The sequence below is a fragment of the Pundamilia nyererei genome, unplaced genomic scaffold (genome assembly GCF_000239375.1).
Source record: "Pundamilia nyererei isolate P.nyererei 1_Seehausen unplaced genomic scaffold, PunNye1.0 scaffold00055, whole genome shotgun sequence".
NCBI classification, from domain to species: Eukaryota; Metazoa; Chordata; class Actinopteri; order Cichliformes; family Cichlidae; genus Pundamilia; species Pundamilia nyererei.
In genome coordinates, this window is record NW_005187456.1 from 2,966,741 (window position 1) to 2,979,305 (window position 12,565).

Consider the following 12,565-nt stretch of genomic DNA (forward strand, 5'->3'; position numbering starts at 1 on the left):
TTGCACCCACCTTTTTCTGCTCCTGAGTCACCTGCACCACAGCTCAGTGGGAGGTGTCGTCCAAGGGAACTGTAGTCTTTGTCCCTGCCACCTGAAGTCTTTATGTCTAATCCACTTCTTAATAAGCCATCCCACTAAAAAGCAACTCTAAGGCCTACTGCTGTTGGAGAATGTATAATGTACCCGTTTGACTTATAATTTTTTTTTTCTGCAGTTGCATATGGCAGACATGATCAAAATGTTCCAAGGTGGCCAAAGTGTCTGCTGTGAGATGTGTTGTTAGTGCAACACCATGGATTCGGAATGGCTTAACACAGATGCCACTGCATCACAGGATGGGGCTCCATCACATCTCGTCATGCTTTGTTTGTTTTGTTTTTGTGTTCTGAGCAATTTGAAATGGTTTCCCGATTGTTTTTGGGCTGGCTTCCTTCTGTTCCGTAGGCAGCTGCTTTCCTGATCTTCTTTGCTAGTTTTATTTGTATTCCAGAGTTGAGGAATTCTCCATCACCGCCCTGTTAATGCCTTGGTAGTGTTTACAAAATAATGGCAGCAGCGAGGTAAAGACTTTCATAACCCAGGCTCCTAGGTAAATAAGCTTTCTTTGTTAATTACATATATGAATCCTACAACAATTGTAGCTTATAGTTTCCTTTAGAGGCCAGTGGTAAAGATAGACCTACAAAAATTATTGATGTAACAATGTGTGGTTGTATAGGTCTTTATGTACACCCTTCAAAGATCTCCCTTTTAAAACTGAGCAACACGTGTACTGACTCTTCCAAATACCCTTTTCTGTAATCTAATATAAGTTTGCAAATTAAATATAGATTGTTTTAATAAGTTTGTATCCACAATTCATGAGTTTTCTGGGGTTGGGGTAAGGTCGACTGTCTGTTGGGTTGGAAACAAAGTTTGCTTAAATAGTAATATGAGAGGTGAGCAGAAGGTGCTAGAAACGTCTAGCTGGGTCGTTGTCTCAACCCTGTCTATTAAAAGAACTGGGGAAGGAAACTAGCTCGGTTTTTAAAGAAGTTGACTGCTTGTCAAAAGAAAACCACAAGGGATACACTGCTTGGATGCCTGACACTGATTATGCTGCTGCATTGTGATTGGTTCTTACATTATGCTAGTTTGCTTTCTGTCAGCAGTTTTTAATTAGATTTGGCCAAAAACTGTGGATACACTGCAGATACTGGAATATTGGGGGGGGGAAGCATTTATTTTAGCATCTGTTAATTCACTGATAAACCGGATCCTGTGACTTGTTTAGAGCTGAGTTCTTTTAATTCAGAAATGCTGGAAGACTAACAGTTTATCTCATTTTGGCTCTGGAATCCACCATTAAAAAATACAAAATAACACACAGATGTGGTTGGAGGGAGTTTGCTTAAATTTAATTAAACTGTAAAATTACACCAATTTTATACATGGGCCCCAATGAAATTAGACAACTTCCAATAAAGAAAAATTACGAATGACTGAAATCCATAAAACTATGGATATTACAAAGAATGAATTTTGCCATTTTTGATGTCTTGCCCAACCTCCTTCGATTGTTTGTTCGTGGGTTTTTCTACCTAATTTGGTTGGTTTGGCATTGTCATTGCATAACTTTCCACTTTACCTTTGTCCAAACACATTTGGGTTGCTCTTGCATTAACGTTTAATTCACTGTTTTAAGCTTTGCTGCGTTTGGCTGAAGACAGTAAAGCTCTGTACGATTCAGAATTCATCTTGCTGCTTCTGTGTTTTGTCACATCATCAATAAACAGTCGTGAAACCAGTTCCAGTGGAAGCATGCATGTCCATACGTTACACTGCCTCCGTTGTGTTTGGATTATGTAGTATGCTTCGATTCATATTCTGTCCCACGCCTCGTCCATCCTGTTTTGTTTTGTTTCTCCCTCCCATCATTCTGTTACAGGCTGCTGTTGTAACTGTCCAACAGTGCTGTTCCTCAGTATGATTTGGGTCCGTTGTCCATCCACAGTTCACAAGAATCACTACTTCTCCTACAGTGCTAGTTATTTTTTTACTTGTGCACAGCTGTCACCCAGTGGGTCTTTAACCTGTTCTCATGATCATATTCATAATGGATTGTGAGCCAGATTAGGCGCTACTTTGATGTTCTTGTTGTAGATGGTTTTGGTCAAGTCTGTATGTTCTTTCATGGGCTCTTTATGGAAGACAGGGACCATTCCTTTGACAGGATAGGTGGTGTTTGTCTTTACCATGGAAAGGATCCTGTGATCATCACCCTCTATTTTTATTCTGTTTACAAAAAACATTCACAAGAGCGTGTTGTGTGGTGTTTTTGGGGGGTTTTTTGCTGTCAAAGAGTGGCCTGTTTAATTTGCATTGAGGGCTCATTTGATCATATAGAATTTGAAAGCTGCCGTTTCCAGCAGCAGCTTCCAAAAGTGCTATACTTGAACGTGTTGCCTTTACCTGCTTGATTTATGACAAAATGAAAGGATTAGACGGGTACAGTCTGGGTAGGATCTCATAAATTGCAGACAACAAGAAAAAGCAAATTCCTTCCATCCATAATGGAACCTGGGGGACTGAACACACTGTTCTTGCAACCTGAACTAGATATATCGCCATTCAAAGTTAAATAAGACACTTCTGAGGATCATCCTTATGTAGGGCCTGCTTTAAACAGTGTTTCTTTGCTGACTCGTGGCTAATGGAGTGATCTCAAAGACTTCTCTTGGCCTTACATTTAGTATTTAGCCATATTTTCCATTTTAAATGCAATATTTTGAAACTTTTAATATTTTTCCCTATGCTGCCAAACCCTATTGGCTGTTAAAAACATCCCAGTGCATTTCAGCATTTGGTAGGCCTTTTGGGTTATCTCAAATATTATTCCTCATTCAAACTGAAGCTTTAATGTGAAGCAGAGTGCTGCTTATAGGCTGTATGAACTGCTAACTGGTTTGCCAGTTGACTGGTGATATCCTGCATATATGCTGCTTGTGTTGTTCTGTTCCAGCATGTGCTCGCACACTTTGTCTGGGGCATTGGGGTGTTAATGGATTACTGAAAGGTGTTGACTCAGGTGTGTGTGTGTGTGTGTGTGTGTGTGTGAGGGTGGTACAGTGCTCAAAGTGTGCTGGGATCTAGTTCAGTCACCAGTCTCCAGTTCCCGTTTGTCTCTCATGCTCCCTCTGCCACTCCGCTGTGATCCGTCTCCTGTTCTCTCAGTCTTGCTTCAGCCTGTCCTCTTTTTCTTCCTCACCCCTGCGCGTTAGTTGGCAGCATTTACCGTTCACCGCCTTTCTCTCTTTGCGATGTCTTCTTTTTGCATTGCTTAACAGTCGCTTACCCTCAACATGGATATCGGAGGACTCACAACCGTGGTAGCAAATTCTGCTTACATCAATGCTCGTGGAAGCATCGATGGCTCTAATCCAGCAGCAGCTCGGGATAAAAAGTACCACTCTCGCCTCAAATTGCCCCACATCACTGTGTGCGAGGGTCTGAAGGACACCCTAGATTTATCCTTTGACTCAGTCTGTGTTGAACAGCCAATTGGCAAACGTCTCTTTAGGGAATTCTTGGACGCAAACAAAGAGTATCACGGGGCATGTCGCTTGTGGAAAGACATCGAGGACTATGACCTGGCAGAGGACTCTGAAAGGGCAAAAAAAGCTTCGAAGTTAGTTCAGCGTTACATGGACCCCTCTGCCAAACACTTCTGCCCGTTCCTCAGTGAGGACATCATAACGAAGGTGAAAGAATCCCTCGAGACTGTAGGTGATGATTTGTTCTCTGCAGCGCTGGCCAAGACTTTGGACTATCTGCGCGAGGCCCCCTACACTTTCTTCCTGGAGAGCATGTACCTGAAGAGGTTCCTGCAGTGGAAATGGCTGGAGATGCAGCCCATGGATGAAGACTGGTTCCTCGATTTCCGTGTGCTGGGGAAAGGTGGGTTTGGAGAGGTGTCTGCCTGTCAGATGAAAGCCACGGGAAAACTGTACGCCTGTAAGAAACTCAACAAGAAGAGGCTGAAGAAGAGGAAAGGCTACGAGGTGAGAGAATTAATGTCATTTGCTCGATGCTCATTTACTGAACATCCCTTTGGCTTTTTGCCTCCCCCAGTGGTGGAAGAAAACCATTTTAAATGGGGGCAAAATCACAGCATCGAAATACTTTGTGAGAAAACATTTATCAACAACGTAGAAGATCTCATCAGGCAGAGTATTTCCTCTAACAGGATTATAATTATTCATACATTTATATAATAACATGGCTTTCATAATGCAGCTCCTATCTGGGGATATTTGAACTACTACCCGAGTAACTGCCACGACTAACACAACACACTGACATAATCATGCATAATTCATCTGTTCATTCTTTTTTGTATTATCTGAAGTAAAAGTTACTGCAAACTACTAGTAGACAAGGTAAAACGAACAAAACATACTTCAGACCCTAATGAGCTTTTGCAGATTTATAATATCTGTTTCAGCTGGATGGTAATAAATATATTTAAAAATGAAATGGCTTTCTCTCCATGTAATGAGATGTGGAAATTGGAAGCTCTAAGGGAGAAATTTTATAACAACCTAAAAGTAGAATTAGTTTTGACCGTATCAGTTATTTATTTTATCACGGTGTAATGAGTGGCATCCTTTGGATTTATACTTTGGAGCAAGTGCCTTCCACTGAGCAGGGCTGCAATGGTGCTAATCATCTTTGTCCCTGCCTCTGTCTCATTTGGCTTTAGCCTGCAGTATTAAACACTGAGACAGGGATAGAGTGATTACTGGGAGCTTTATGGAAAAGCTCTTCTGAAGGGAACTCCTTGGCGCTGTTGCATTTTGCCCTTGACTTGTCCGAGGTCATTCTCTGAAGTGTATACCTGAACCTCTCCTCCAAATGGCACACACAATGAGACAAACATTACAGTTTGGTTCAACCTGAGCAACGAAACATCCATTTAGTTTCACATTGTTATTCTTAATTTAAAAGATGGCATGTGAGCATTTTTCAAAGTTGTCTTTCCTATTTGTTTCCTGTAGGGGGCGTTGGTGGAGAAATGTATTCTTGAGAAGGTTCACAGTCGCTTCATTGTGTCGCTGGCATACGCCTTTCAGACAAAGGAGGAGCTTTGTCTGGTCATGACCATCATGAATGGAGGAGATCTCAAGTAACTTTGTTTTGAAGCATGAACATCTGGCTGTAGCACACACCCCTTAACCCTTATTAGCATGTTGTTGCTTTAGTTGCAGCCTAAACTTCTATAATCTTTAAGTATCTCCTTTGCCAGCGAAGCAAAGGTTATTACAGAGATGTTGAAGTCCGCTGTAATGTGCTGGAAATGACATTCACCCAGATGTCTCAGTGTTCATCTGCAGACTTAGTGCAACAAGTGCAGAGTCAGATTATGCACAATTTCAGCTAAAATATAAAGTATTTGCCTTTTTAGCTCAGATTACTTAGAAAGCAAGAAAACAGATTTTTTTCTTATTTAAAGCAAACATCCTTTAATCCAAGAAAATCAAATTTTAATGCTTATAGTCTGCACACATAGAACCAGCAGCGTATGGGCATGCTTAAGATGTAAAATACTGCAAATGTGTGCATATTGAAGGCCTTTAATAATTAGCCTTGGCTTATCTGTTCCCTGTAGGTACCATGTTTACCTGGTGGATGAAAACAACCCAGGGTTTGATGAGCCTCGAGCCTGTTTTTACATTGCCCAGATCATCCAGGGCTTGGAGCACCTCCACCAGAAAAGAATCATCTACCGAGATCTCAAACCAGAAAATGTGCTGCTTGATAATGACGGTAATACATTATAATCACATTTTTGGAGAATAATATGATTATGAGCTAATAATATATGTTTTTTTTTAATCACAACAGGGAATGTACGTATATCTGACTTGGGTCTTGCTGTGGAACTAAAAGAAGGCAAAACCATGACAAAAGGCTATGCTGGGACTCCAGGTGGGTCTCATCTGCACCCACTGAGAAATCTGTATGCAGGTTCACGTTTAAGGGTAATCTTAAAGGTTACATTTTTAATTGTAGCTCATCTTGTCGTTGTTTTTATTTTTATTTTTTGCAGGTTACATGGCACCAGAGATGCTAAAGGGAGAAAAGTACGACTCCTCCGTTGACTACTTCACTCTTGGAGTGACTTTATATGAGTTCGTGGCTGCTAAGAATCCGTTCAGAAACAGAGGAGAGAAGGTGAGAGTCTAAACTACAGGTGGTACTTTCTGTGCAAAGAGAGCAGACAGAGGTTTAGAAGCTGTTGATCTTCTTCTCAGGTGGAACGTGAGGAGATGAAAGAGCGTATGCTAACTCGGGTGGTGACCTACACTGACAGCTTCAGTGAGCATGCAAAGTCGTTGTGTGATGGGCTGCTGGCCAAGGAGGTGGATCAGAGGATGGGTTTTAAGAATGGATGCTGTGACGAAATCAGAGCACATCCATTTTTCAGCGGCATTAACTGGAGGAAACTGAACGCAGGTAACCTTTTGATATTTGTTCAAGATCTTTTTGATTTAGGAAAAAGTTTGAAGCCACTAACCATTTAATGTGGTGCTTAATTAAAATTTGTCACTTTATTTCAGGAATTCTACCTCCTCCTTTTGTCCCTGACCCCAAAGTGGTGTATGCTAAAAGTCTGGATGACGTCGGGGCATTCTCCTCTGTGAAGGGGGTGACATTGGAAGATCCTGATAAGAACTTTTTTGACGAGTTCGCCACGGGCAACATCGCCATTCCTTGGCAAGAGGAGATGATCGAGATGGGAATTTACGGAGAGCTCAACGTTTGGGGCCCTGAAGGCACCATCCCCAACGATCTCCGCAGGGAGTCCATACTAGAGCAGCCAAAGTCATCGACGTGTTGCTTATCTTAGAGTCACTAACACGCGTGAACTGCACAGACTTTCGTTTCTTTAGAGCATGCGGCATGAAGACTCCATGAGAGACACCAGTCGGTTCTGAACTTTGTGTTCGCACACTGAAAAAGTTTGCAGGTTTCATTATGTCGACATGGGAACAGCGAGAATAGACTGGAGGCGGACTTCCAGCCTGAAATGAACTTGATCATAGATTTAGGTGTTGAAAAATTCCAAATTGCTGACATCTGTCATCTATTGTCCCTTCAGTCTTCTGCCCCTCATCTCCTTTCACCATCAACCTGCTCACTTACTTCTCTTTATATGTATATGTGATGAATTATTGTAAAGCTTTTAGATTTAAAATGCATTAAAAAAAAAAAATCCCATTTTGGAGCCAGGGTTTAGTGATGTGTTATCTTTGGTGCTAAGTGACAGTCACATGTTGACCATGTAAGAGCTGCATATCTGCTCCTGTAGGGTTCATGCCACTTAATAGAAGGTGTCTTTTTTTTTTTCTTAGTGTTTAATACATACTAAATGCTAACACATCAGAGATGCAAAGTCTCGTGCCTGTGGAACTCTTTTTCTTAAGGGGTTTATTTCATGGGTTTTGATGACTTTCGATGGTTTTATGACTATCCCAGCGCAGAGTCACTTTGATAAGTTTATGTAGTCTAGATAGTGTGAGACAAATATGAGTATAGGATGAATGTTTACGGTAAAATTATTTATTTTCAAGAACTGTCGGACTGAAGTTGAAATATCAAATATTTGGGACAAAACACCCCAAATCAGGCAAATAAAATAGCTTATTGAAACTTGAGTCAGGAACTTCATTTCTGCTTAATCATGGTTATAACACTGTCCAGGAATGTAAGCACAGATCAGAACCAGGCGTGGAATATCTTTCATAACCTTTGACATCACTGGAAGCTCCCACTCCTAAAGCCTCCTTGTCACTCCTTTGCCATGGCTTTATAAATCCTGATCTCCTGCTGCGGCAGCTCGGTCAGCAACGTGGTGTTAAAATGGCTCTTAAAGCACTCTGTGAACCTCAGGTCTGACTGGAACCGGATCTTGTTGGCCCACAGCAGCGTTGTTTGACTTCCTGGTGGGCAAAAGTGACACATAGTTTTCAACAGTTCTTCAAGGCAGTCATGGTGATAGACCACATCAGCTGCGAGCACGAAGTCGTAGTGGTATGATGCATAGGGGAAGTCTCGATCCAGGTCCTGACCCCAGGAGAGAGCAACCACTTGAGGGGTGTAGCGGCAGCGGCCCCTGGTGTTTCGCAGCAGGTTGAAGGTCAGGTTAGATAATATGTCTGGCAGATCTGTTGCCGTCACCCAAGCACCTGGCAAAAAGTGGGTTGAAACGCAAAACAACAGAGACATCAAAACATAATGATTATTTTTTTAATTTTGTAATTATTGTGCATTTTGTTATGGAAGCTTGTTTCCCCCTCTTAAAAAAAAGAAAACTATTCCTAACTGGCAGTCAAAACTTCAAGTTATTTTCTCAATTTGGTAAATATATTTTTTTAAATAAAAGCAACAATTTTTAACTTGTGGATAACAAAAAACTAAACTAAATATAAACTCACAGCCTGCTTTGAGTTTCTCACTAATTATAGTTTCTGCTGAACCAGTAGCAAAATGATTTACTCTAATTGTAAGGAATTTTGGTGAAGTTGCATCGTTTTTGTTTTATTTATTTATTTTTTCCAAGTTTTTTACTTTAAATTCAATCATTTTATTTTATTGAGAATAAATGAAACCTTTGTTTCCACTCTGGGCTTAATGGAGGGGCTTATGGATAACAGCATCAATCCAGTGATCGCTGTATCCATAATATATCTAAGTTACAACCCCTCTGTTGTATGCAGTACAGTAGAACTATGTGGGAGGATGGTCGTTGTGCTTTAACAATGAATTCCAGTGTTTTTAGTTGCGTCACGACTTTTCCCGCGAGTTCCATCACCAAGCTGAAATGTAACTTTTGCATAAAAGCAGAAATATGAAATATTCAGTGCACACATTATGCGCGAGTGGGAATTAACCCTTTATGGATTTTTCTTTGTCTTAAAGCCAAGAATATCACCACTTAACTAAGTCCTAAGCAGAGATGGGCAGTAACGCGCAACTTGTAACGCGTTACTGTAATCTGATTACTTTTTTAAAATGTAACGAGTAAAGTAAGGGATTATTATCGCAAAAACGGTAATTAGATTACCTTTACTTTCTTTAAAAAAAACCCTAAACAAGCTCCAAGTGCGCTACGACATAACGGGAAATTCACAGAGAAACTCGCGGATTCTTCCACTGACCGCTGCGGCACACCAGCACCAGGGTAAACCTCCGCCCACCCCACTCCTGCTTTACAGGTGAAAATAGAGCAAAAGGACCGCTAGTCTTTGACTTTATTTATTTTCTGCTGTGTTTTACTTGCATCTATTTGAAAGACTGAGTGTAAACACAAAAAATATTTTATTTTATGTGCTGGAATGTGCATAAAATAGGTTTAAATGTTAAACTAATTTCTTCAAGTCAGAGAATGTTGCAAATAATTAAATTTTTACATGCATAAAGTTAAAAGACTAAAACAAGTTTAAAAAAAAGAGACTTTTCCATTTGATTACATTTTGTATGATGGATTATGCAGAAAAAGTAGAACTGGGCTGAAAGATCTATCGCTTTATTACCTATTCAGGTTGTAAATCGTGTTTTTAAAAAGTAACTAAGTAAATAATTACTTTTGAAAATAAGTAATCAGTAAAGTAACGGGATTACTTTTTGGGGGGAAGTAATCAGTAATTAGTTACTGATTACTTTTTTTTAAAGTAACTTGACCAACACTGGTCCTAAGTAACAAATATAAACTAGTGTATTGCCAGTTTATTAGGATGCATCATTTATTCTTAAATGAATGTGTTCCCAACATCAAATCTAAAAGATTAAAGGTAAAGTTTCATACATGCAGCACATATGCACAACTGCATTATCAAAATGCACTTACCAAGCAGACTTGCTACAATAGAAGCTAAGCCAGTCCCAGCTCCAATCTCAAGTACTGCTTTGTCCATCAGGTTCACTTGTTGCTGGTTGTTCTCCAAGAACTGGCACAAAGCTATTGCCTACAAAAATAAAATTCTTGTCACATTTAAAACACATTTTCAAAATGAGCCAATGCCATGCCCACGGCAGCCCCTTACCCCAGGCCAGATCAGAGCACCGTACGTATCCATGGACTCTCGGATGCTGATGTCATGACCGGCAAAATGAAAAGACTCGTTTCCCCGAGCGTAATAAACACTCGGCTCCCAGAGGTTCCTCCTGCTCAGAGCCTCTTTTGCCATCACCCTCTGGTCTGTCATTACTGCATGAGCAGAGCGTGACATGAAGAGACAGGTTATACTAACAAATTAGCAAAGTTCAGTTAAAAAAAACGAATTATACTTGCCTGACATGCAAAAACTAGACTTGTACATAAGAGATACAATTTGAATATACCTTTAATAGCGGTTCCCTCCTCCTCCACCTCCTTATCATCTTCCCTTTTCTTTCCAGGAGGCTTTTGTCTTACTGGCTGGCTGAGTGCAGATGATCTCTCCATAAGCATCTTAAATTAAAGTTCCCATCATGGGTCAAAGGTAAGAAAAAGAAAAAAAACAAAACAAAATTATTATTATTATTATTTATTTTTAAAAAAAGGCCCCTTTATGTAACGATTGTTCATTTGAATCTCAGTAAAAGTTGGAATGGATTCAGAGTGGACTGGATTTAGTCCGCTAGTCTCTTTGGCTGCCACTGGACTCCGAACTGGAGCCCAGAAACACAGCTGGTTAAATCCTGAGGTCAACAAGCCACAGTCATGGATACAGAGCACACGGTGTTTACCTCAGATGAAAAGCACACTCAGATAAATTCCAGTGCAAAGACTAAAGTTACATTTATACAATTTTATAAAATAATTAGCGTCATTTTAAGAATTTTCAAACGAAATATATTCTTAATAAAATAGAAATAGTTTGCAAGAAGATGTGAAACCTACCAGTAGGAAGTATGCCCCGTGTGTTTTCTTGTTGTGTGTCTGCACTTGCCTCTGTGTGCTCTGAGTTTATACACAGAGCATCGTCTGTGACACACCCCTGAGTAAAGCTGGGGTCTGCTAACATAGTTTCCCCCTCCCAGCAGACTTTATTATATACGCTTTTATAGAATTGCATCCTGTTATCCTGTTTCAGCACTAAGATTTACTGCAGTGAGCTACTTGTTTATTCTCTCCTGTCATCATTGATGCATCACACATCTGTCTTTAGGTAGGTTACAGGTAAAGCTACGGGGACATGTAAATATTTGAAAACAAAATGTTTTCACAGTGAGCCCAATTTGCATATTCATATCAATCATGACAGGGCTCTCAGCCAAACTGTATGAGGCTTTGCAGAGTGGGTGCAACCTGGCATGTCCAAAGATTAGGTTAATTTCTAATGTGCTCAAAGTATAGATCCAGTCTCAGTGTCCAGTCTTAACATTACTTATATGGTTAGCAGTAGTGAGTGAGTTCGTGAGCTCAAAATAGTCGAGCACTTAGTGACAAACGCTACATGTCAGTTTGTGAAATTTCTTCCTAACACTCCTCTGGCATTAACGTCACCACAAACTTGGTGAGCTGGAAACTTCAGGTGCATTCAAGCCTTAAATCACCACCAACGTATAGCATGCAGCCTGTGGACTCTGGAGCAGTGGAAACATACTCCGTGGACTGTCAGATCCTCTGTCTAGAAGTTCAGTGGATCAGTCTTGGTTTAATGAATCCCAGATGAACTAAACTGTGGTTTTGTGGAGGAGGGATAAGGCTTTGGGGCTGTTTTTCTAAGATTTCCTTCCTGAAGTATTGTTTTGTAATTACCATTTACCCATTAATCACTAATCTTACAGGACTATCCAGAATATATATACTGTATATTACAAAATAAAGAACCAAAAGTTGTCAGTGGGGGGGATGCTGTTAATGTTTCAGCTTATCAGAGCATTTCGGACAATTCTCAGTTTGGGAAATCCCCTTCAAAAAGCAAGGCATGGTTGGAGGAGCCTGGTGTGAAAGAACTTGACTGGCCCACGAAGAGCTCTGACCTCAGTCCCATCAAACACTTTCGGGATGAACAGAGAGAGCCAGGTCCTCTCGTCCAGCACAAGTATCTGACCTCACCAATAATTTTCTGGATGAATGGCAAAAATTGTCACAGAAACACTGGTAACACTGGTAACTGGACTTCTTTAGGACATTTCACCTCTCATGGATTGTCTTCTGTTTTCAAGCTCTTAAGACCACCATGATCTAGATGACTGAAAACCTGCTGAAAAGGGGGGGGACCAACCAACTGCATGTTCATAGCTATGGAGTAGGATGTCATAAAAGCTCCCGTTGGTATAATGTGGAGGTAGCTTTTGTCCATATATTATGTCATATGACCGGTTCATTTACTTACATTCACTTTAAATATGAATTCTCTTTATCCTTTAGTCATTCACTTCACTGCTTACTGCCTGCTTGTTGGTTCCCATTTGGCAGATTAAGTTTTTGTCAATCGCATCATTTTGCTCTCTTTTACAGTAACTTTATTGTTGAGAAGCCCGGTTTCTTCTTTCCGTTGCTTCTCCATCAGTCAGTCATTGTGTAAACACTCAC

The 12,565-nt window shown here is 40.5% G+C and overlaps 2 protein-coding genes across 2 annotated transcripts; one reads left to right on the plus strand and one right to left on the minus strand.

The window, feature by feature from the left end:
* Nucleotides 1–3,027: 3,027 nt before the first annotated feature.
* Nucleotides 3,028–7,692, plus strand: LOC102207044 (rhodopsin kinase-like). The gene is made up of 7 exons (XM_005733906.2): nucleotides 3,028–4,040; nucleotides 5,037–5,164; nucleotides 5,648–5,805; nucleotides 5,884–5,967; nucleotides 6,089–6,213; nucleotides 6,294–6,495; nucleotides 6,600–7,692. The coding sequence occupies exons 1-7, from the start codon at nucleotides 3,342–3,344 to the stop codon at nucleotides 6,887–6,889; spliced, it is 1,686 nt and encodes a 561-aa protein (XP_005733963.1). The 5' UTR covers nucleotides 3,028–3,341; the 3' UTR covers nucleotides 6,890–7,692.
* A 77-nt stretch (nucleotides 7,693–7,769) lies between these two features.
* On the minus strand, nucleotides 7,770–10,962 carry mettl21cb (methyltransferase 21C, AARS1 lysine b). The gene is made up of 5 exons (XM_005733907.2): nucleotides 10,925–10,962; nucleotides 10,384–10,492; nucleotides 10,086–10,249; nucleotides 9,890–10,007; nucleotides 7,770–8,228 (listed from the first exon to the last, which is right to left on the minus strand). Exons 2-5 carry the CDS (start codon nucleotides 10,490–10,492, stop codon nucleotides 7,831–7,833), a joined length of 789 nt encoding a protein of 262 aa, XP_005733964.1. The 5' UTR covers nucleotides 10,925–10,962; the 3' UTR covers nucleotides 7,770–7,830.
* Nucleotides 10,963–12,565: the final 1,603 nt, after the last annotated feature.